We start from the raw sequence: 24018 nt of genomic DNA on the forward strand, positions 1-24018 counted from the left end.
CTCACCATGCACCACAGCATGTGCAGTAACCTCTGCTGTGGCACCCAAAGCACCTCCTCCTCCTTCCTGGGGAGCACTCTTCACACCCTTTCCTTGTTCCAGCATGAAGTCCCTCCCACAGGAGATCGCTCTCCATGAACTTCTCCAGTGTGAGAACCTCACAAGCTGCAGTCCTTCAGGAACTGCCTGCTCCAGTGTGGGTTCCCTGTGAGGTCAAACATGCTCCACCCTGGGCTCCTCTCTCCACAGGTCCTGTCAGGAGCCTGCTCCAGCCTGGGCTTCCCATGAGATCACAGCCTCCTTTGGGCACCCCTCTGCCAGACCGAAAGAGAGAGACTGGGAGTAGTGGTCCTAATCTATCACAGTGTCTCCTTCAGAAAACCAAAGATGTATTCTTAAAATAATTCAGTATTACTCAAAACGTGTGGTCCTTTATGAGTGAAAGAAGTTAAGGACTGAATTCCTTTCTAAAGGGTCCCATCCTTGAGATGTCATTCAGGGGTCTGTTGGATGCAAACTACAACAGCAACCACAAAAAGACAAGAAGAAAACCCAAACAAACAAAAAAAAAATCAAAAATCCAACACCCCCTCCCCCAAAGGAAACCCTTCCCAAACCACAAAAAACCCAACCAACCAAAAAAACCCAAACCCTGATGTTTTCTCCTCCTTTGCTTTCCTGCAGCACCCCAGGGGCTGGGGGTGGTTGTGTCCCTGTGTCCCACAGTGCCCAGGGAATCCACGCTGAAACCTGGGCAGCAGCACAACAGCACGTGGAGATGCAGAAGTGCCAAGTATGCTTCCAAGGAGGGGAAAAAAAAAAAAAAAAAAAAAAAGTGAGTTTAAACGGAATTACTTTTTCACTCACTGGCTGGCAAGATAATGATCTGACACAGCTAATTAGCAAATTCCTGAGGCTGTTGTAACCCTCAGACCAGAAGCATACCAAACTCTTTGCTCATTCAGCTGCTTAGTCTCCTCTGCCCCCTCTTATTGGGTACCCTTATCTCCTTTGAGAAACAAACGGGAAACACCTCCCTGTTTAACTGCCTGTGCTCTGGAGTGGTTTCCAATCGGTGGACATGAGCATCAGCTTTAGATGCAGAAATCCAATTAATCTAATCTGCCTGCTGGCTGATTGATATCTGCGAGGCTGGTGTTCAAGGGAGAGTGCCTCGGAGAGCGGTCAGTCAGGCTGATGTGCTGATAGCAGTGAATATGCAGGCTCAGGCTCTCCCCACCCCCTGGCTCTGTGTTAGCAGCAGCCCCGGCTGGGAGGAAGCAGCGGCTCTCAGCTCTGCCCCTTTCTCTTCAGCAGCATTCCCATTCCAAAGCAAGAGACAGAGGGTCGGTGGTGATAAGGACTTCCAAGGCAAAAGGGCATGTCTACTGACCTTGAAAAGCTACTGAAACATTTACCTCTGTAGCAAACTGAGCTCACCCTCCCCAGGTCCTGCCAGCAGGTCTCAGAATTTTCTGTTTTTGTGGGTGTTATGGGCCATACCTGTACCTGCAAGGATCTTGGGTCAGCTCCAGCCATGGACTGACCTTTTCCTGAGCTGTGCTGGTCAAAACTGGAGAATGACAAGTACTGAGGCTTTCCTGCTGCCTTTCTAAATCATATCAAGCTGCTCAGCAAAAGCTGCTCTGTGACATCGATGTCCTGCAGCTTTCCTGGATAAATCCAGGTATTCCCCAGTCACTGGCCATGTGTGTGTTCAGATGTGGAAGACAGGGCATGCACAGTGCCTGCAGCCCTGGCATTGCCCCACTACACCCTGCCAAGCACTGTCTTGGTACTCCTGCCAGGAAGTTTTGGGGTGGGCAGTGGTGGTGCCTCCTACCTACAGGGCCATGGGGAGCCTTAAGCACCCACCATGGAATCGTAGAATAATTTAGGTTAGAAAAGACCTTTCTGACTATTTAACCCCACTGTTAACCCAGCACTGCCAAGTCCATCACCGAACCCTGTTCCTAAGTGCCACATCTACATGCCTTTCCAGCATCTCCATGGATGGGGACTCCACCTTCAGATGAGGAAGGAGTATGACCTTGACCAGCTCTGTGCAAGTGGGTGCATGCAGGGTGTTCCAGTCATGGGTCTGGAGACATGCCAGGAGGTGTCCCGAATTCAGATGGGCCAGGGCACCACAGTGCCACACTCCCCTCTCCTCACCTGGTTTCCCAGGCTCCCTGAGGCAGGCAGGCAGCTGCACAGGCCCAGAGGGTGCTGGCATAGCTCAGCCGGGCCTGACCCTGCTGCACTTGCATCCTCCCTGAGCTGGGGTGGGGAGGTGAAATGCTGGCTTTGCATCCAGCGATGCTCTGGCAGCACTCTGGTGGCGCAGGGGTGGCGGGAGTGCAGGTGGTGCAGGGCAGGCTCAAAGCAGACCTTGGCTTTGCTTCCTCTTGCAGGGCTCTGGTATCACGATCACAAGAGTTCCACGACCCTCAGACCCTCAGGGGCTGCCTCTGTGGGACTGGCAAGGCAGGAGCACTGGGCCTCCATCTCATGGCTCCTCTTCCATAGCATCCACTCGGACTCTTCCACAGCCTCCCATCCCAGCACAGCAGCAGGGCACTGCTTCTTTTGGTGTTGAAAATAAAACGTAGGGTGTCTGGCTTCTGAACCGTGTTAGCATGGAGTGCTGATGGTCTTGGTGCTGAGGGTGGCTGGGGTCAGTGCTGCTCCAGGCGGAGCACAGACAGCAGCAGGTTGGGCACACTGAGGCGCTGCGAGCACCACGGCAGCTGACGCCGTCTGCCGTGATGACTCACTGCTGTTCATTCGGGCAGAGGCAAGAAAAACAGCCTGAATTGCACCAATTTAACATTCTTATGCTCACCGATGGGCTATTAGCTCCGAGCAGATCCCCATCCCATGCTCCCCCCCACCTCCTTTCAGTACAGCATCACTGAAATTTATTTTTCAGTGTCAGAAAAGTGATTTATTGACAGCCTTATATTTGGGAAACCAGTTTACATCACTACCAGAGACATCAGATACAAATGGATCACATCTGCATCAACAAAATACCTGGCACACTTTGACTCGATAATCTCCCCAGGCAATTTTTCTTTTTTTTAATGGCTGCTCAAACGTTGCTTTATGACCATGGGAAGGACAGGAAGAACTTGTAGAACACATGCTCATGATAACCGGCCAGGATGACCGTCACTGGGCTGTTCTCCCAAAAGCATTCTTCCCAAAACAGAGTTTTACTCAGGGTGAACCCCCAGGAGGTATTTCAGCCCTGCTGCAGCTGCAGCCACACCACTGGTGTAGCTGCACCAAGTGCCAGTGGTGGGTGCTTCCCCAGTGGACAAGGGATCACAGAGCACAAACCAGCCCCAGGGGGTTCAGAACATGCCACTGCAGTGTGGGTGGCAGCTCAGCTCCAGCCTGGTGTGGGAAGTGAGCTGTCAGGTTGCATTTCCTACATCCAGCCTCAGCAGCTACGACTACTCACTTATAGTTTTCCAATAATTTCCATTTTCTCTTTTCCTTTTCAAAGGACCACAGATGAGCTATGTGGTCTCACACAAATGCAAAAGAAGGGCTGTCATTCCAACAAATAACCTCTACAGCTGCTGGTACCCTGGAGCTGTCAGAGCATAATCTGTTTTGAAAGAAATCACACTGGTGGATTTTGTGGGGATGGAGGGATGGATTGAGTCACACTTAGCTCTGGATGGGGCTCACCAGAGAAGGATCAGACATTCTACTTTATGAAGTTCATTTCTGAAACTTGTTGTGCCTGGTGGTAGTAGTTACCGTTCAATCCTGGGCCCCACACAGACTAAATACTGTATATAAAATAGAATGCTCACCTGTTTGCAGCTTCTAAGCTCCATTTTTAAGTCCAGGAAAGGGCTCATTACGTGGCTCCAGATATTGCAGTGTGCCCCTGAAGCAAACAGGTGGACCTGAGACTTTCCATTTCAGTAAATAATTTTCAAACTCACAGAAAATCTTCATCTATATTGGGTTGAAACACTAAAAACCCACTTGAGTATGTTGTTTGGAAGAAAGAGCTGCTGGCGTCCCACTGCATGGTGTGATCTCTTGGATGCTCAGCTTGGGCTGTCAGGTGCCACCACGGTGACACCTCAGGCAGTGCTCGGGGCTCTCTCCTCGCACCAGGGTCACTCGCAGGGTAAAGGGAGCAGCGGTGAAACCGCACAGAACGGCCGAGCTGTGCCTGAGGGACATTTCCCCTGCCGTGGGCACCGCTGCGGGGCGGCCGTGCCTCCCGATTTGCTCGGCCGAGAGATGGCAGCACGCTCTCACGGATGGGGAACGCTCCCGCCGGCGGAGACACGGGCCCGGCGGAGGGACAGCCTTGTGCCCCGGCCGCTGTCGCACACGCCCAGGGTGGCTGTGGCGGGGCTGCAGCGGTGGCCGCGGGGATCGGGGACGGGGCCGCTGCTTCGTGCAGCCCCCGGTGCAGCCCCCGGTGCAGCCCCCGGTCCCCGCCGAGCAGTGGCCCCCACGGAGGACACGGCAGGAATCGTTTTGCGGACACCTCATCCATTGATGACATTGTCATCCCCTCCGGCCCCGAGCGAGAGATGGGCTGGGCATGCAGGCGTTTGCCGGGTGTCACTGACCGGTTCTTCATCTTCTGAGTGTTGTTTGGGGGAGAAAAAAATAATTTACCAGCATCCTTGGTCAAACTGTGCACCTGGAATGAGTGTCCCCTCCCCTGTCCCTCGCACAGTGCGGCTGCCAGTGTCCCCAGTGCACACCGACTTATTTGAGTGCACCCTCAGAGATCGAGCAGAGAAACTCGCAGAAAAACCTCAGTCTTAGTGTTTGCCTTTTCCAAAATAACAAATCTATCAGATTATTGCTTCCATTTGCTTTTTTCCCCTATTCTATCCCTGTTTCTGCTGTGCTCCAAGTGGCTGGCTCCCATGGGACCCCACCAGGCCACTGCCACTGCCTTCAGTCCCAGCTTCGTAAACAGAAGAACCTGAAATTTGCTTTTGGATGCAAGGCTGTGTTCTATAATCCCTGTGAAAACAGAAGGAACTAAGGGCAAAGAGCCGCAGGTAAATTCAGCCGGCAGAGCGGCTCGCAGGACAGGCTCAGGGTGGCAGTGGCGCCCTGCCATGGGTGACACGGGTGCCTGTCCCCAGGGGAAGCCTGGGTACAGAGAAGCCCATCAGCGACAGGGCACAGTAGCTCTCCAGGAGCTCCCTGCCCTAGGATAATCTCATCTGCGGTGCATTAAGGTCCAGGTCGGGGCTGAGCATTTCCAGCGCCCCGGGGCCCATCTGGCAGGTCTGGAAAGCCCCAGCAGCGGAGGTACCTGGCTCTGCAATCTTTTTGTGTCACATGCTCGGAGTCCAACCCAGCTCTTCGGGGTTACCTTCCCAGCCTGATCACAACCCCACCCTAAACAGTTGTGCATCATCAATAACAACGAGATCTTGGCGGGAGAGGATTGCAGCAGTGGGAGCCGTGATTCATCCCCCACAGCCCAGAGCTCATACAACATATGGCAATGCATTTTCAGAAGCTGGGGATGCCAAGAGGGACACACAGCACGTGCCAAACCAGGGAGGGTGGCAAGAGGCTCTCTTGATAACAAAGTGGGCACGTGGCTGCAGATGGGCTCCCAAATCCCTCTATGCCTGGAGGAGACACCTGAAGGCCAGGAAGGCGATGGTGGCTGTCCTGCATCCCAGCATCCCCCCTCACACTGACTCACCTGTGTGAGCTACACTGCTCACACCCAGCCTGCTTGACTTTCTAACAGGGAATGCAAGCCAGAAATACCCCCAGAAAACCAAACATCCTTTGGTAAATTAAGAGAGATCAGATTCCATCTCGCCAAAAGTATTTGTGTAGCTCCTTCTCTTTTCCTGGATGGTCTCACTTCTCCTGAAACACCAAAAGTGATTTAGCCCAAACTACAGTAAAGACATAAATCTAGAAGCAATTCCTCTGTCATTAATGATGGTGTTGTGGGTTCATTCCAGCACAGACAAGGAAACTGCTGGAAAATTCAGACATATGCCCCAAATGGCATATTAATAATGAGATCTTTCAAAGGAGGATCCATGACTCATCCAAGAAGAAAAATGGGTCATTCAGTACGCTGAGCTCTTCAAACAAAACAGCAGCTTTTTTTGGGTTTTCCCAGTTTAAAACAGAAAAATAGAGAAAGTAATGAGAGGGAAAATGTGATGGCTGCAGCTGCCAGACAACATGAGCAGTGAGAGCCTGCACTGGCATTTTGGGGTTAAAAATCCCATCCTGGCAGGCATTCTGTGTCTTGTATGGCTTCTTCCTAAAACCAGGAGTGCAAGGACTACCACATCCTTCATCATCACTTCACCCTTCTCCACCTAAAGCCACACACACTCTCTAGTCCTTCCCCAAAAATTCACCAGTGCTTTTCCAAAAGTCACATCCTGGGGGTACCCAGGGTTCAAGGGACCAAAGCCACCAGCACCAGGATGCTCTGGGAGCCTGGTGGCTTTTGCCTTGGCAGTCACCCTGCAAGGGATGTGCCTGCAGCAGGGAGCACCAAGGGGACAGGACAATGTGCAATGAAGGGTGAATTTGCTGCTGAAGCAGAATACAGCCAAGAGCATCAAATCTGAGCAAGGCTTTTCAGTAACTGTGTTGCTGCCAGGGCAGGAGCTGCTCTGCCTCACCTGTGTGGATATGGGGCCCTAACACTGAAATCCCAGTCGGGCAGGCGCACATGGGGGATCAGAGGGATCATGTGCCAAGGGACACAGCCCCCAGCCCCCTCCTGCTGATCCCTTGATGGAGTCAGTGCAGAAAAAAGGGCAGGTTGCAAAGTTGGCATTTAAGATATCATTAGAGCTGTTAATCTTACTGCTATTACTATATTATAATCACTTTCACAACCCATCTAAATCCAGGGCAGCTATCCATACTGGATTATTACATTCATCATTTGCATTCAGCATTTTTTTGGGACCATGGTTTCATATAATGCTTTGGAGATTAATAAAGGCCATGGCAGTTGCCCTGTAAGCAGTTGCCCTCCACACTGATGAAATACCACATTTAATTGCTTTAACCTGTACTGCTGCTGTTTCCTTCCTCTCCCTCTGCCTGGATCTTCACACTCAGCGTCTGCTGGGTGCAGCCTGTGCTGGTGGTATGAGGACAGAGGCAAGTGGCCACGATGGGGATGAGATGCAGCAGCCCCTGTGCTCCACAGGGCACCTGTGCCAGCACTGAGCAGAGTGGAAGCCCATGAAGGTCTTACATCCTCATGTGGACAAGCCCCTGATTTAATTATCTCAAGACAAAGAGGAGCTCATGGCAAGTGGCTTTTTGCAGCTAAGCAAATACTTGACAAGGAATGCTGAGCTCTTAAACAGCTGCTGGGTTGTGGACCAAGTCACTTTCAGGAACCCAGGGTAATAGAGCCTAAACAGCATCCAAATCAAATTAATTTTTCTTCAGGATAAAAAGAGAAGCCACCTCTCCTCCTCTCTGTTTCAGCCACCTCTGAAAGTTCCAGCCAGCCTTGCAGCATCGTCCTTTCCCACTGCTCCACAGTTAGTGCCAACTTTGCAACACCGAAATGCAGTAAGCATTTCATCTGAGCTGGTATTTTTGCAAGTCTCTGTGCACTCTGGAAGCAGAGGAGGGTGGTTATTCCCCTGTGAGCAGCACCACAGCCAGCCCATCTCAGCTGGTGGGTGCTGCTCCTGGGGCCCCTCCACTCGTGTGGCTCTCACCTCCTCCCCTGGACACTTGGGGACACAGTTAAATCTCTTGCCGTCCTACCCTGTGTCTGAGTCTCAAGAACAGCCAGAGGAAGATATTTTGAGTCCTTTCCTTGCAAGAAGAGACCTTCTTGTCAAGCCTTCCCCCATCCCACCCTGAGTGTCCCATCACAAGTCACTTGGGTTTTATGTTAACCCAAGCAATAGCACGAGTACAAATGATGTCAGAGGGGACGAGCAGAGCAAGCACCCTCTTCCTAGGCCAGGGGTATGTTCCTGGGTGTCTGTGGGAGGGATGCTGTCATAACACACCCACACTCCAGCAGAGTTCCCATTCAGAAATCTGCTCAACAACAGCACCACTCACTCCCTCACAGCCCTTGACAAACAGGGATTTGTTGGCGTCCTGACAAAGAGCATCACAAACGAGGCAATCAGCAGGCCAGTATAATTTTCAAGAAATACAAATGAGCAAATATCTAGTTGCCATGGTAACCCTGAGAGCTGGACTAGACTTTTTTGGTAGATTCCCAAATACAGCTACATTTTGCCAGCACAGCAGGAGCGCGGTGCCCAGGACCCCGCTTGGGGACAGCAGCCAGGACTGCTGAGCAGCATCAGCTCTTTCAGCATCAGCCCAGAACAGCCCTGTCCTCTCTGACCAGCTCCAGGCACTCTCATGCACGGTGCCAGCTGTGGATCTTTTCTCTCTCACATCACCTGTGCTCTGGCTCTGTGTCCTTCAAGGCTGACCGGCTCTCCAAGCAGGGACTGCAGTGGGAATTGTGTTCCTGTCAGATCTGTGCTTTACCTCTGATCAATGGCAGCTCTGGCAATTTGCACCCAGGAGTGAAAGTTTCCAGACAAGTTACTGAGCCCCAGCAAAGCAAAAATGGTTAATGAAAAACATAGGCACACTTTTTAGATGGCCGTGCTGCAGAGCCCGTGCCAAACAGGGACAGGGGTTCTGGCACTCAGCCAGCTCTCCACACCAAGGCAGTTTTCTCTGGAGACCTGGAAATCCTTGGCCACAGAAGAGGAAGAGACTTTTGGGGTTCCAAAAGAGAACAATCAAAGCACAGTGGGGCCCTGGCATGGCATGGTTCCTGTGCTGAGCCAGCCCCATCCCAGGGCCCCCAGCCTGGAGGAGCCCCTGGCAGCTATGAGCCTCTCCGAGGGGAACTGGTGCTGCTGGAAGTTCCACTGAGCTTTTGCAATTAGTTCGGGTGCCATTACACACCAGCAGCTTCCAGGCTGTAAAAATCCAGCCTGGTTCATGCCTCTCTCAGGAGGCATGGCTGCTGCAGCCGAGCCCTTGTGCTGCCCAGAAGGAGATCCATTTCCCAGCAGGTTTGTCCTCGCTGGTTCCCACTGTCCCACTCATTCCCTGGCAGCAGCAGGGAGCAGATGGCATCAGGTGGGATGGGAAAACCCTCCTGCAGAACAGCAGGAGCACCTCAGCTAAGCCAACATCCACTGGGACCCACACAGCACAAACCCTGCTCACCTTCCCCGTGCCCCAGTGCTCCATCTCTCCCTGCTGCAGACATTTGGGATGTGCCAAAGCTGTGGGATTTAACATTAACCCCATTGCACAGATGGGTAACATTTATCACAGGGCTTTGTGGCTTGGGGTTTTTGGTGACGGGGCTCACTGCTGCAGCCAGTCTGTAATGCACTCTCTGAGCTGCTCAAAGCATGGTTTTGGTCCCGAGATATTTTTGTTCTCTGTCAAAGGGAACCACTCTGTGGCATCCTGGCCTCAGGGCAGGAGCTGAGCCACTGCTCAGGCAATTAAATCCAAGGGAAATGCACAAGAAAAAGCTCATGATTCAGCCGTGCAGCCCTTATTCTCCCAGTCATTTATGGGAGGAAAAAATCTTAAGTGAATTAATATTGGAAAGGACAGCCCAGCCCAGCCAGGCATCAGAGCAGTCAAGATAATCACTGGGGAGGAAAATCCCCACCAGGCTGTGCCAGGGCAGCCCCAGCGTGCCCACGAGCTGTGACATCCCTGTCCTGTGTCACAGCATCCAGCAGCACGTCTCAGGAAACAACCAAAGTAGGAATAAAAGGGATCAAAGGGTCAGAGGTGCAGGCAGGCCCATCCCTCCCCACTGCCGTGCCAGGGCTGGAGGCAATATTGCCTCTAAGGCTCAGAAATGGGGTACAAGGAGGGTAAGGACTATTTTGGTTCACTCCCAGGCTACATCACACACTGCCCACACCTACTCCAGCCTTCATGCATTACAAAAGAATGTGTTCAACCCCTAAGAAAATCAGTGTCCTAAAAAGACCCTCGGGAATCAGTCACTTGCAGATGATGTGCAGGAAAGGTGTCAGAGTCCTGCTGCTGCCAGGTTTGCCATTGCCTGCACCACAAAGCAAGTCAGAAGGGAGAAATTCAAGATTACAAGGGAGTGAGGGGTTATGGGACACAGAGAACAGAAAAATAAAGAAGTTCAGCCTGGAATCTGGAGCTGCTCCAGGCCATGTAGAGTCTGGAACCGTCCATGCCGAGAGAAAGGGCGTGGCCCATCTTTCATCAAGCCAGATTCACTAGAAGTTCATTAAGGAGGTGAAAACTCCTGTTGTTTTCTGAATTTTATTTGATTACTGTGAAACAGAAGACACTGGCAAGGACAGAGGGCTGATTTTAAAGTAAAGACCCTGGAGCCAAAGGAGAAAGACAGGGGGGTTGGGAAACAAAGCCCCTATTAACTTTGGTCCTGACTTTCAGGTCATGCATGTTCAGTTCTTTTTACCTGGAAATGAAGATGTTAATTGGAGGTGACAGCTTTCATTGGGCTCCCCATTAGCAATATTTTTAACCACAGTAGGGCCCACATCTTCAAACACTTTCCCAAGGGAAGGTTTTAACCTTTCTTTAGAAACATCTCATACCACTTGCAGGGAAAAAAGACAGTTGTTTGGCTCGAGGCATACCAATCCCCAGCCGTGATGAACTCCCAGCTCCTCTGGACAGGAGACACAGCAGGAACAGGGAAAGCAAACTGGGGAGGGGCAGCCTGGAGCCAGCACCGTGCAGCAGCATCTCCCTGTTGGTGGCTGTCCATCCAGCCCCAGCCCTGCCCTTGGGACAGGCTCGGGCACGGCCAGCCCCAGGGGACACTGGGCTGTGCTGTCCCCACTCCTGTGCTGTGACAGCTCCAGCACAGAGCCAGGAGCACACCCCAGAGCCAGGAGCTCATCACTCATGTCCTGCTCCACACTTGGCTCTCCAAACCCTTTTCTGCCACAGACCACATCAGCTTTATCCACCTTGCTGCATCCAAGAGCTTTTTAAACAGCTGGTTTCTTCACATACTGTTATGATCCATACATTATTTATTATTTTCAGGTGAAACAAAAGCCTCTAGAAAACACATCCAATGCTGAAATCCAGAACTGAAACTACACAAATGGCTAACTTTCCATATAAATATATGAATAATGTGTATATTAATTTTAAAAATACAATAAAAATAATATTGTTTCATTTATATGTATTATCCATTATATATATATATATATATATATATATATATATATATATATTACAATATCAGGGACGACAGCACTTTCTTATTTTAGAACCTTGCTCCAGCACACACATTCCACTTACAACACCATTATTACCCCCACCAAATTTTCCAGTTTCTCTCCAAGTGGAAACATCTCAGCTGAAAGCTCCACTGCCATCTGAGGAAGCAGTTCCAAGCTCCCAGTGGAGCCCCAGCTACTGATCTCAACTGCACCCAGTGTGATCACTCTGCAAAGGCTTCATTTTGGAATGTTGTATTTCTAAGATGGTGACATCAAGGGGTTCCAGACCATTTTATGGCAATGCTTTACTCATCTTTGCAGGCAGCAGCTGAGATGGGTCAGACCCTGTGGCTTTGCCAGAGCAGGGGCAAAAGGGACTCGTGGCTGCCAGGAGGGGGCAAAGAGTCCCTGTGCACAGGGCTACCTGCAAAGCCACCTGGATGACACAGGGCTGTGAGGGATCAGCCTGGGATCCCTGGGGAGCACTGGATTTATTGTGTCTGACTGGCTCCAGCAATGCCCTTGGAGCTGTGTCCCCTAAGGAGAAGCCTGGCTTTCCCTCAACAGTGCTGCCTTTCCCTTGGGCCCTGGCACCAGCACAGCCCCACTTACACCCAAACCCTGCAAATCCATCCCAGTCCAAGCATGAGTGTCCCATCTCCACACAGAGCAGTTCAAACAAGGCACAGGAGCTGCCACAACCATACACACCTCCCCGAAAACATTTACCTGTGAGACAGGAGTACCTCTGTGGTGCCAGTGCAGCAGAGGACACCAGTGAGGACTTAGGGAGGAAACATCACCCCACCAGGACACAGGGCTGCAGCAAACTCTGCAAGCTCTCCCCAGCCAGGACTGGCTTGTGAGGATGGGCTGGCCCCCAGCTGGTGTGTGTCAGCCCTCACCTGCCCTCCAGCTGACCCAGAGCTCTCCAAGCAGCCAGGGCAAACCTGCCTGCTCAGGGATGTGCTGGGCTCTGGAGCACTGCCTGACCCCTCACACCCTCCGTGGTGCCTCTGTGCTTGCTGGGGGCCAGGCAAAGGGCAGGGGGAGCACACAGGCTGCCCCATGCACCCCAAAAACCACTCGGGGTCTATAAAATAAACTTTCCTAGGCAGCTGCTTTCCCCCAACACACCTCTGTAACACAGAGCAGGTTGGGGAAAAAAACACCTTCTTTCACAGGAAACCCCAAACCCTCAGGGAATCACTGCTACTCCAGTGCAAGAAAGACAGAGGAGCCTCCAGCTGCTGTTTGACGTTTATTTTAGCAGAGAAAAAAAGAACATGGACAAGAGGCATTTTGCATAATTTAACAGAAAATAACACTTGTCCTCCACTCTTCACAGATCAACAGGCAAAAGTATTTCCTACACACGGCTATTTTTGGGTGCTAACAGTTTGGTGTACTGGTAAAATCACGGGTTTCCTCTAACACGCTGTGATGGCTGATCTTGAAATCCAGAGCCAGACTCGGGCTTGGGGGCTCCTCTGCTGTTGAATGCAGCTCCTGTCAGTGTGAGTGCCAGGCTCATCCCCACCATCCTCCAGCAGGGATTCTCCAGCCAGGGAGTGCCTGGGGATCCAAGCAGCTCCACTGCTCCCCAACCCATGCCACGTCCTGACTGCTCCAGCCCAGCACAGCTGCAGAGGTGACCCAGAATGAAGGAGGTGTGGGCAGCACCAGCAGCCTCAGTCCAGGGCCAGTGAGGGGATCTTGCAGACAAAGGGGAAGGCTCTGCCACAGGCGTTGTCGTTCCAGGAGCGCAGTGCTACCCCCCAAAGAAACACAAGGCATTAGCTGAAAAAGGCAAAAGGAGAGAACCATGCACTGCCCCTGGCACCAGGACCTCTGGCCACTGTGAGAGGCTTTCTCTGGATGTGCTCCCATTGGTGCCACTCACTGTCTTGCTTCCTCCCAGCATCCTCACCTGGGGGATGTGAGAGGAGAGGCCGGGCCCCAGCTTGGACTTGGTAGTGGAGGGGCAGCTGCAAACAAACACAGCCCTGTTCCCCCAAAATTATCCACAGGCTGCCCATGGACAAACATTTAGGGACATCTGGGGGGCCTGGACACATCTGGCTGGTCTCACTGGCAGGGAGGGTGTGCAGTGGGATTTTTGCACAGGCAGGGTCTTGTCCCACTTCAGCAAGATGTCCTGGCCCAAGCATGGGAGAGATAAGCTGGCAAAACAATGAGTGTTCCCACAGGTTTCCCATAGGGGAGGGGAAATGGGGAAATTCGACCTTTGACTAAATTTGGTAAATCTTCAAGGCAAGTGATGCTCCTGCCTTGCTGCTACTATGGGAGAGGGAGATGGGAGCAGAGGCAAAATGAGTATGCATGCATGTATGTACATGGTGAAAAGGAAAACACCTTTTCACTGTAAAGAAAAAAAGAATATAATACTAAAAAATTAAAATGCAAATCCTCTGCCTGGCAGCAACCTCTTCAGAAAAGCAGGAGCCAAGCTGGAATGAACTTATTGCCACACAAATAACACTGAAGGTGCCCTGGGTGCTCACCACTGCTGTGTCTGTACCAGATCTGCACGCAGTCCTCCTCCTCGGGGATGGAGTGGATCCCATCGTCAGGCTGGCTGCCATCCCAGTACTGGTAGTCGTAGGAGGAGCCATCAGTCCACTCAAAGTGACCCTCCTGACACGAGGCCAGCAGAGAGAGGCTGTCACCACAGAGTTGTGACTGCAGAGGGTGGGAGGCCACCCCCATGTAGTCCCCACCCCCATCCCCTGTGAAACACAGCTCAGGGACATGGGGAGAGACTGTCACCATTCAGCAGATCCCATTCCCATTCCCAGTGCCACACAGCCCAGGGACATGGACAGACACCATTCAGCAAAGTCCAAACAGCACGTTTGGGTTTTACAACTGGAAACATGCCAAGAATAGCCCCAGGTTTCACAGTGTTCTCACCAGGGGAAGCCCAGAAATCAAATCTATATATTTTTAACACCCCCACCCAGTTCTACACTCCTTTTCCTTTTCATTTTCCATTCCTTTTCCAATATCTACAAAAAATTTGCTGACATGAGACTCCTGATGGTCTCCATTTTTCTTTCTAACATATTAGACTATATATTTCCAACATGTCAGCTTTCAAAAGTCACAGAGTAGCACAAGAGAGCAATGGAACTCGGTGGTTTTTGACACTGAAGACCTTTTCAGTTTATTTGCTCTTCTTGGACCAGCAGTACAATACTCTTTCTACTAATCCAGTAATAAAATGTAATATGAGTAATTATTGGTTAGCCTATTAACTCTAGTAACACTTCTCTTTAAAAAGCAGAATGGAATGGTGAAATAACAAGTTTCTCCATGTGCTGCACCACAGACTCTATGCCACCTCCTGATTACGGGGGTATAAGGAGCAAAGAAGAAAACCAAGTGGCTTTCCGGGAGGAAAACACAGAGAGGTGAATTTTCCAAAGCCTTTTTCCACAGGATTCCAGGGAGCTCCCACCTGCCGTAGGTCATTGAGTCCTGTCCAGATGTCAGTGGGGATGCCGGGCACGCGGCTGTTCACCAGGTCGTACACAAAGACGTTTTCTTCCCAGCTGCCAAAACAGAGCAGTACAGGGCAATCAAGAGGATATGTCAGCAAATGGTCAGGTGTGTCCCTAAGCACTCACCCTACCACAGGACCCATGGGCAAATGGGCTCCCTGCTTCTTGCTGCTGGTGGTTACTTTCCCAGGTCTGTGCAAGAGGAGCGTAGTATTGGTGAGAGCTGGGGGAGAGGGAATAGGGAAAAAAGCATGTGTAATCATGCTGTACTTCTCTTTTTCAAAAGTAAAAAACCACAGTTTGAGGCAATTTAGGGAATACTATGCCAGTTTTCCTGCCAGTCCAGGAAAAGGCATTTATTTTCTATTTTGCCTTTGTGTGAACTGTGCATCAGCCTTGACTAGGCCGCTGCTGCAGAGGGATATGTAGGCTGGAGCACGAGCCTGCAGCTGACACAGAGGCTGTGATGTGGGAATGGGACTTTGCCCCCAGTTTCCTTCCTCCCCAGGCTGTGCCAGCGTGGGATGATGTTTCTGCACAGCTCACCTGTGGATGGAGGCCAGCTTGGCTGACCTGATTCCGATGGAGAACTCAGCACAGTAGAGGTCAGCTTCAGCCCAGGTTTTGTTGATGGGGAAGTAGCGGTAGCAGTGGCCTTCATACTCTGTCCAGAAGAGTGGGCAGGAGTAGGCATGGACAGGCTCAGGCATGGCTGGGGGCAGAGCAGAGGACATCCAGCAGCTGGTGATGAGACAGTTTGGCCAGGAAGCTAAGCGGGTGATGGAGGCAGCAGTGCCCAGCCCTGCTCTCCCACCTCACCCAGGCAAATAACCACCAAACACATCCATTGGAAACCCAGCTGCTGCAGGAGCCATGCAAAAGTTTGCAGAAGTCAAAACACATTTTAGATAAGATGTTGGTTCCTCGGTTTCAGCATCTGTCTAAATCAGGAGGGACATTCCAAGCTAGCTTGACATCATTTTAGGCAGAGGATGCTTAAAATAAAAGCACTGTCATCTGCTACTGGGAAAACCGAGATAAGGGTTCCTCTTGTCTCTATCAGGACCACTGGAGCCACCGTGCTGGGAGGGGAGCTGACAGCCAGGGCTGTGGGGTTATGGCCTCCTGCAAGGACAGCTTGCACCTCCTCCCCCCAGGGGAACCCCCCTCCATGCCCTGTCCCTGTCCCTGGATGCACGTAGGCACAGGATCCCAGCCCAGGAGCAGCCGCCAAGGCACGTGTGCAGCGGTGCCAGCCTGTCCAACAGATATCCCACCACAGATAACAGCCTATCCAACAGGTATCCCACCACAGATAAAAGCCATGCTGCTGCTCCTCCTCCCCTGCTGCTTTTCAGCACAGTGGGGAAGTTGTCCCAAAAGAGGCCCCTGTGGGGGCAGGATGTCCTTTTGTAGCTGCCACTGTCTAAACACAGCAGTGGCATTAACACGTTGCTCCAAGCTCCTCCCTGTTCTGCTCTCCCTCATGTGGGACCCTGAGATCTTGGGGCACACGGATTTAACTCTTAGCTCCCGGATTGCCAGCCCCCTTGAGCCAGTTCCCACATCCCCAGTGAGCTGTGTCTGGGGTCAGTGCTGCTGTGGAGGCGAGTGGGGCAGTGGGCAGGGTGGGCGTGCAGGGGGTGAGGGCAGATGTCAGATGCCATCAGAACATCCAAGCAGGTAACAGCCTCAAGCCCAGAGAGGTCAGGGTGGTGCCACCAGCACTGAGGGGCTGGGGGAATGGCTTTCCCCAAGGCTGGGAAGAGCAAAACTGCCAGCAGCAGCAAGGGATGCGCCTGTGGCAAAGGAAGCAACAGCACGGAGAACAAGAGAGGCAAGGTGAATCCAAAGCAGCTGTGTGAGCATTCATAGAGCCAAATCATTCCCTGTGCCAGTGCTGGCAGCTCTGGGTGATAATTTAATCTCTCATCAGCTCTTTCCACATGGGGATCTCTGAGTGTTCTACAAACAGCCAACAGCCAGCCCATGGGGTCCCTGCTGTCACACCCCCCTCCCAGGTGACAAACCACAAATGCAAAGAGCATTTTTTCTCCTGCAAAGAGCTTTTTTATCTCCTGAGCAAGGCCAAGTCAACTGCCAAGCCCTGTGGGGCTGTCACCTCATCAGCCTGCCTTGGGACCCCCAGCCATCCGTCCAGAGGAGCTGAGACTGGGAGCAGCTCTGCACCCAACAAACACTTGAGGGGCTCAAGGGGCAACAAACCCTTGAGGGGCTCAAGGGGCTCTCCCATCCTCAGCAGCACTAATTATGGGCTGTGGAGGATAAAAGATAAGGCCTGCTGGGCTGGAAGAGCAAAACAGCTTTTGGGGAGAGTGGGTAAGATAAAGACAGCTCAGCAACAAGGCAGAGTTCAGTTCTCTGATTCACACCCAGCCATAACTGCACTGGGAAAAACCTTAGAACAGCCCTAGGAGATGCAAAATTACTTCAGCGTAGCAACAGAGTAGGACCAGGAACTCCAGAAGCCAATGTGATTCCTGAGAGCCAAGCCCTCCTCCCCTCATGATGCTGGCCAGGGTTCCCTGTCTCCACCAAAACCAAAGCAGAACAAGGGTCAAACCTTCAGCATGAGGCTTCAGCTTTACCACCAGGTCACAGGTGAGGCATGTACCCCCAGTAAGGACAGCCTGGGACCTGGTCCTGGCTTGCAGAGACTCGAGGCTGCTCCTTCCTGCCAAGGACAGCCCAGAGGTCTGTGCCAGACAAGGCACCACCAGCTGTTCCAGCAACTGGGGTTTTATTTTAGTGCCTTGACAAAATCCTCACCTCTGGCAGCATGGTGGCACAATTCACAGGGCTTCACCCAGCAGCATCCCCAGCAAACGGAGCCTTCACTCCCCAGTGCTAATTGCAGTGGGTGTCCCACTGTCCTGGCTCAAAGCCAGGCACCCCAATTCCAGGGAAAATCACCCTCATGTTTGCTCAGAGCAGCTGAGAGCAAGTCAGAAATTGAGACAGCCCTGCTTTGTTATTCCATACTGGTTCTCATTAGGTAGCATTAATTTGATGAGCTTCAGTGAACCAGAGGTGCCTGAAGGAATTTAAGGTTAAATATACCAAAAAGGAAAATATGGGAGGTCAGCTTTTAATTAGCATCTTTTCTGTTAGGTCAGGATCAGAGGCTTTGTCTGTCTCTTTGGAGGAGAACTACTGGTCCCAGTTTTTCAGGCAGGAACAATTAGGGGAGCTGCTTTCTTTGAAATATTTGTAGCAGAAAAAACATAAGAAATCTGATGTAGGGTTGTGAGTATAGGAGCCTACTCATGGCTCTGCAGGAAAGCCTCACAACCCAAGTCAGCAGCTGTGTGTGGTACTTTGATCTAGAAGGTGACAGGGGAACCATCTGGGGGCTTTTTAGACCAAATCTTCACTTTTAAGGAAAGTGAGAATTTGGTCTAAATGACCAGCAAAACATCAGCTCCTCCACACAGGGCAGGATCAGCACATCCAGCGCCTGCAGCATGGGGGTTCCTACCAAATCCAAGTCACTCTACCCATTTGTCCCCAAATTCCTGGTGAAAAATGACTGCAACAATTCTTTCTCCCTTTTTTTTTTTTTTTTTTTTAATTGACAATGCAGCAGTTTTAAAGGCAGAACCATGTTTTAAAGCAGCTCCAGCAAAATAAATGTCCAGACTTGGCTGAGAATAAGATTCAGATCAAGCAGCGGTTACTAAGTCAGAAAAGCTGGAAAACAAATATTTGGGGTCAGAAATAAAGTTTTGTGCTCTCTGCATTTGTGCCAAATTGGAGCCTTTCTATTTATTTACTAGCTGAGCCCCACTGTAGAACTACCAGAAAAATCACTTTTCAAAATCTTACAGAAGCTGGCACTGCTCTGCCAAAAAAGTTTCACTTCCCCGGAGCTGGCATATTTCCAACCAGAAATAATTAACTGAGAAAATCCTAGCCAGGTTCACAAGGTCTTCATTTCAGGATGCTACTGGAAAAAAAAAAAAACAACCTACCACCAGCTGCATGGCTCCCCTGGACTCAGCTGGTGAGGAGCAGGTTTGCTCCTGAAAACTTCATCCCAAGGAGCAATGCTGCCTCACTTGCAGGGATCTGCAGGTCTGAGATGTGAAATCTGAGGTTAGGACAAGGTTGACAAGAGATGCCCAGGCAAGGAAGGCTCCTAAGGGGTGCAGCTCCACCAAAGGGTTTTGGTGGGACAGCAGACCAGCTCAGGTCAGTGCTGGCAGCACATGCTCTTCTTGTTGCAGAGAATCAAAGAACTCCATTTAATCAACAGCTGACAGCTTTCCTCAGATCTCAGAGGTGCTAGGAGACACCCCCTTGGCACATCCACAAGCTAATGCTGCCATCTGACCTGAAAAGGCCAAGTGAGCCTCTTCAGCTCTTGGCCAGTAACTGGGTTTGGAGAGCGCTCATCAACAACTCAAAGGCTCATCTGAAATTCATGTCAACAGAGAAGAGCTGAGGAGATCCTGTCATGTGGAAGTCTGGGGCCTTCCCAGGGCAGAGCCCCTCCACCAGGATCCAAGGGCTGTGGTGGTGAGAGTGAGGGGTGGGCAGTGGTCCCAGCTGGCAGAGCTGGGGCTCAGGACCCCATCCTGGTGCTCACCAAGTCACCCCTGCAGCAGCAGGGCTTTGCCCAGGCTCAGCACTGCTGGAGCTGTGGGGAGCTGGAAGGGCTGGGTGAGAGAGCAGGGCTGGGACAGGGGACCCCCAGAACCCATCCCCAGGATGACTTCAGCAGAAACTCACTGTGGCTAAGCTGGGGTGCCAGCTGAGCCAGAGGTCCATCCCACCACGTCCTCCTTATTGAGCCAACCCACAGAATAAGCATTTAAACACGGAGTTGGAGGGCAGGAGGATGTGGCAGGGACTAAGTGCTGTTGTGTGATGTTGGGATGCTTCCACTCACCCATGGCTTTAGAAGCAACTCCTGAAGCCCTGACATTCCAGTCACCATGGGCAAACAATGCCACCTTCTTGTTACTTACAATATTTGTTTTTCATTAACAGATGAAAGTGTCTCACACTGAGCCTCCACCTTTGAAGGATGTGATCAGGGGAGGGACCTTGGTCTCAGTGTATCTGGGGGGTGTATGGAGCTGCAGGGGAAGGAACGTCCACTGATGGACAGGAATCTCACAACTGGGCAATATTTTACACACCCTGAAGTGTTTTTAAGGCACATGTCACAAGTTTTCAAGTAAAATATTAATCATCAGATGAAGCACATTGGGAAGGACAGCTTCTCACACCAAGGGCATTGCTTTGTAAAATTCTTTAATGAAACCAGGCTGGTTTTACAGCTTCAAATCCTCTGTATGTTTGGAGTTGTGAGGCTACAGCCAATACCAATACCAGCAGCAACGCTCTTGCAGCTGGCACTGACAGATAGAAGTTATCTTGCAGAGCTTTCTCCTCCTTAATTAGTTTTGGCAAAGCTCCCACGGATTAGGCGTCTGGCAGGAAAGCCAGGCTTGTATCGATCCCTTTTCTCACGATCTCACCAAACAGCACTTAAGGAATCCCTTTCCACTCAGTCCCAGTAAACCTAACAGGGCTCTAACAAACTTGCTGCAGCAACTCCCACTTGCACTGACACCGTGCAAAAGTTTGGAAGAAACCCAAGTGATATTCAGCAGTCAGCAGCAGCTCGGAGCAAAGAAGAGGAATAAGGGAGAATCCCGTGTTTATTTCACATACAGTTAAGTGTGAATAAACGAGGAGCCCTGATGGCCCTCACCTTGTCCTGCTGGGCTGCATGGCCACAACCCTGCACCTTTCATGAGTGTGCCTCATGCAGCAGTTCCTGCCACAGCCCTTCACACTCCATGAGTGTGCTCATTCCTGCCACAGCCCTGCACCCTCCATGAGTGGGGGCATTCCTGCAGCAGCCCTGCACCCTCCATGAGTGGGGGCATTCCTGCAGCAGCCCTGTACCCTCCATGAGTGGGGGCATTCCTGCCATAGCCTGCACCCTCCATGAGTGTGCTCATTCCTGCCAAAGCCCTGCACACTCCATGAGTGTGCTCATTCCTGCCAAAGCCCTGCACCCTCCATGAGTGTGCTCATTCCTGCCATAGCCTGCACCCTCCATGAGTGTGCTCATTCCTCATATCGGGCCCACGGCAGGGCACGGCCCCGAGCCGCAGCAGCGCCTGTTGGCAAAGGCCAAAGAGCTGACCTGGCACACAGAGACAAAGCCAGCACAGACACCTTTGGCATCCCGAAGCAGGCACCATGGCTGCCTTTGGCGCGTCCCCATGGCGAAGAAGAAAGTTGATTTCAAGGAAAGTCAGGGATTTCTGGAGCAGGGGGAAGCCAGCTGCCGGCCCTGCGGAGGGCTCACGCTCCTTCCCTGCCCCAGCACCGCCGCTGAAGTCACGGCGGCCGGCGCCGAGCACTCACCTTGGCTGATCTTGATGTTGGTCTGGGGGAAGGCCTGCGCGGCCAGCAGGGCGGCGGCGAGCAGCGCGCACAGCGCCCGCCCGCGGCCCATGGCTGGAGCCGCGGGGCGCGGGGGTCGCGCAGGGCTCGGGGGTCCCACTGGGTGCGGGTCCCGCCGAGGTCCGGCCGGCGTGGGGGTCCCTCCGGGAGCGGGGGTCGCACTCGGGCCGGGCCCCGCGGCTTCTGGCGCGGCCGCCGGGCGGGGCGGATATAGGGGCTGCGCTGCCCCCTCCCCCGAGCGGCGGCTCCTCCGCAGCCCGCCCCCGACCCCGCTCAGCGCATCCCGGACGGGACCCGCACCCTCAGCACTGCCCGGCCCGCCCCCGGCCCGGCTCAGCGCATCCCGGACGGGACCCGCACCCTCAGCACTGCCCAGCCCGCCCCCGGCCCCGCTCAGCGCATCCCGGACGGGACCCGCACCCTCAGCACTGCCCAGCCCGCCCCCGGCCCCGCTCAGCGCATCCCGGACGGGACCCGCACCCTCAGCACTGCCCAGCCCGCCCCCGGCCCCGCTCAGCGCATCCCGGACGGGACCCGCACCCTCAGCACTGCCCAGCCCGCCCCCGGCCCCGCTCAGCGCAGCCCGGACGGGACCCGCACCCTCAGCACTGCCCAGCCCGCCCCCGGCCCGGCTCAGCGCATCCCGGACGGGACCCGCACCCTCAGCCCTGCCCGGCCCGCCCCCGGCCCGGCTCAGCGCATCCCGGACGGGACCCGCACCCTCAGCACTGCCCAGCCCGCCCCCGGCCCGGCTCAGCGCAGCCCAGACGGGACCCGCACCCTCAGCACTGCCCAGCCCGCCCCCGGCCCCGCTCAGCGCATCCTGGACGGGGCCGGGGCCGGAGCCGTGGTCCGTGCGCTGCCCCAGCCAGCTCGGGCGCACGCTGCCCCCAGAGCGCTGCTGTCACCCGCCGGGGCCGCAAGGGAGTAAGGACATCATCCCTGCTCGCCCCCTCGGGTGCAGCCCCAGGCGGGTTTAGTGTCCCCATCCCGCGGCGGCCCTCGGACAGCCCGTCACCTCGGGGGTGACAGACGGGACCCCGCTGCTGACACCGGGGAGCGGCGGCTGCGGCAGCGAACACCCGGGGAGGGAGGCTGGGGAAAGGCTCCCAGGGCTGCAGGGCAGTGGGGCTTTTTAACACGTCAGTGCCCCACTGTGTGGTGCCTTTGGTTTGGTTTGGTTTGGTTTGGTTTGGTTTGGTTTGGTTTGGTTTGGTTTGGTTTGGTTTGGTTTGGTTTGGTTTGGTTGCGGGGCGTGGGGTTTGTTGGTTTTTCTCCTGTGTTTGGTTTGAGATTTTTTCCCAGAGCAAGGCAATGCGCTGACACGCTTAAGCAGCCTGGAAGAAGGATCCCCCAGCTGTGCCCGGGGCTCCAAGGCTGTTTCAGGAATTCACTCTGTGCCCATCTGCCAGGTCCGTGCTGGGTCCATGCTGTCATGCAGCAGAAAACTTGATATGATACAGCAGCCTGTACCAATATAATCCAGCATGTCTCCTTCCTGTGGTCAACATTTTGTTAGACATAAACTTCAGATGTTTAAAAACACTGTATAAAATCCTTTTCTAACTGTTGCACTCTTAAGGGAAATAGTACAGGCACAGATACTATACAATTTAGTGGTCCTGTTCAATTTCCAATTTATGCCTTAAATTAGCACTGAGGGAACTGCTTAGGAACACTCTCAATGCTGTTCCCTTTTCATTCTTAGCTACAGATTAAAATTTTCAGCATTTTTGACCCATTTTTAGAGAGTCAAGTATAAACAATCTGGGGTGACACCAAGCTTTCAGTACACTAAAGCATCCAGACTTACTCCAGAGAGAGTAACTCATTCAATCGACTTTTCTGTATTAACTTTTCTTCATATTAAACAAAGCCTTTTAAGAACACCTCCTCCCTTCCATACATTGATCTGAAATTATCTGGCTCAAAGAAAAGCCTGCTGCTATGGCAGAGCACTAAAAATGAAGGAATTTGGATTTTTAGAAGTCAAGACATGCCCCTTCCCTTCTTTCTGAGTGCCATCCTTAGACAAAGCCAGTGTTACAAACAATTTTTAGCAAACTATGGAACAAAAATCTTTGAGCATATTAATCTACTCCCAAAACACAAATATTCATGTTTTAAGAGGGAGCAGAGATCCTGAATAATTTTTATGCTGGTTTCTAACAGCCAGACTCGTGGCAGCAGCGTCCCCCAGTGCAGCTGGGAGCTCTGGGCTGCCCCTGAGGCACAGCCCTGAGCCTGGCACAGCAGCTGGCACCAGCTTTGCTGCCAGCACTGGGACAGCACAGGCATGCCGTGCACGCAGTGCCAGCTGCAGCTGCCCCTGGAGTTACCTTCCAACTTCACCAAACATCAGATGTGCCTCACCTGCTGGCTGCAGCCCCAGGAGCACGGCCACAATTCATCCCTCCTGCTCCTCTCCTTCCCACGCTGTTCTGTTTGCTCTGCAGGCCAGGAGCTCCCCAGTCTGCTCCTGTTCTGCTCCTATTGACCTTCCCTCTGGGCACCCTCACCAATTTTTGGCATCCTGTGTACATGACTGTTCCTCCCTGTGGAACAGACACCTCGTGACTTCAAGGACAGACTCAGGCAAAATTACTTTCTGTTCACATTTCATCCCCAGTGCTGAGCCAAGCTTGTGTCTGCTCTCACGGATGTCCTGAGCTCATTCTGCTGTCCACAGGCCCCACATGGAAGAGTATTAATGTCAACCACAGCAACTGCTGAAACCACAGCCCCTTGCCTGAGCCTTTGTGAGCTACAGGCAGAGATCA

General features: G+C 52.6%; 1 protein-coding gene across 1 annotated transcript; it reads right to left on the minus strand.

Annotated features, from left to right (window-relative positions):
• Positions 1-12537: 12537 nt before the first annotated feature.
• CLEC19A (C-type lectin domain containing 19A) lies at positions 12538-23754 on the minus strand. Its single transcript, XM_059861953.1, has 5 exons — positions 23612-23754; positions 15338-15503; positions 14749-14842; positions 13793-13925; positions 12538-13038 (listed from the first exon to the last, which is right to left on the minus strand). The coding sequence occupies exons 2-5, from the start codon at positions 15499-15501 to the stop codon at positions 12959-12961; spliced, it is 471 nt and encodes a 156-aa protein (XP_059717936.1). The 5' UTR covers positions 15502-15503; positions 23612-23754; the 3' UTR covers positions 12538-12958.
• Between the last annotated feature and the right edge of the window lie 264 nt (positions 23755-24018).

Source organism: Haemorhous mexicanus, chromosome 17 (assembly GCF_027477595.1).
Source record: "Haemorhous mexicanus isolate bHaeMex1 chromosome 17, bHaeMex1.pri, whole genome shotgun sequence".
NCBI classification, from domain to species: Eukaryota; Metazoa; Chordata; class Aves; order Passeriformes; family Fringillidae; genus Haemorhous; species Haemorhous mexicanus.

Excerpts from the sequence above, each read along its gene's own strand:
- CLEC19A (XM_059861953.1), bottom strand. The coding sequence starts at position 15,501 with ATGCCTGAGCCTGTCCATGCCTACTCCTGCCCACTCTTCTGGACAGAG. Across the intron at positions 13,926-14,748 it reads GACTCAATGACCTACGGCAG|GAGGGTCACTTTGAGTGGAC; the intron begins GTGGGAGCTCCC and ends GCCTCGTGTCAG. Across the intron at positions 13,039-13,792 it reads CTGGTACAGACACAGCAGTG|CACTGCGCTCCTGGAACGAC; the intron begins GTGAGCACCCAG and ends TTTGGGGGGTAG.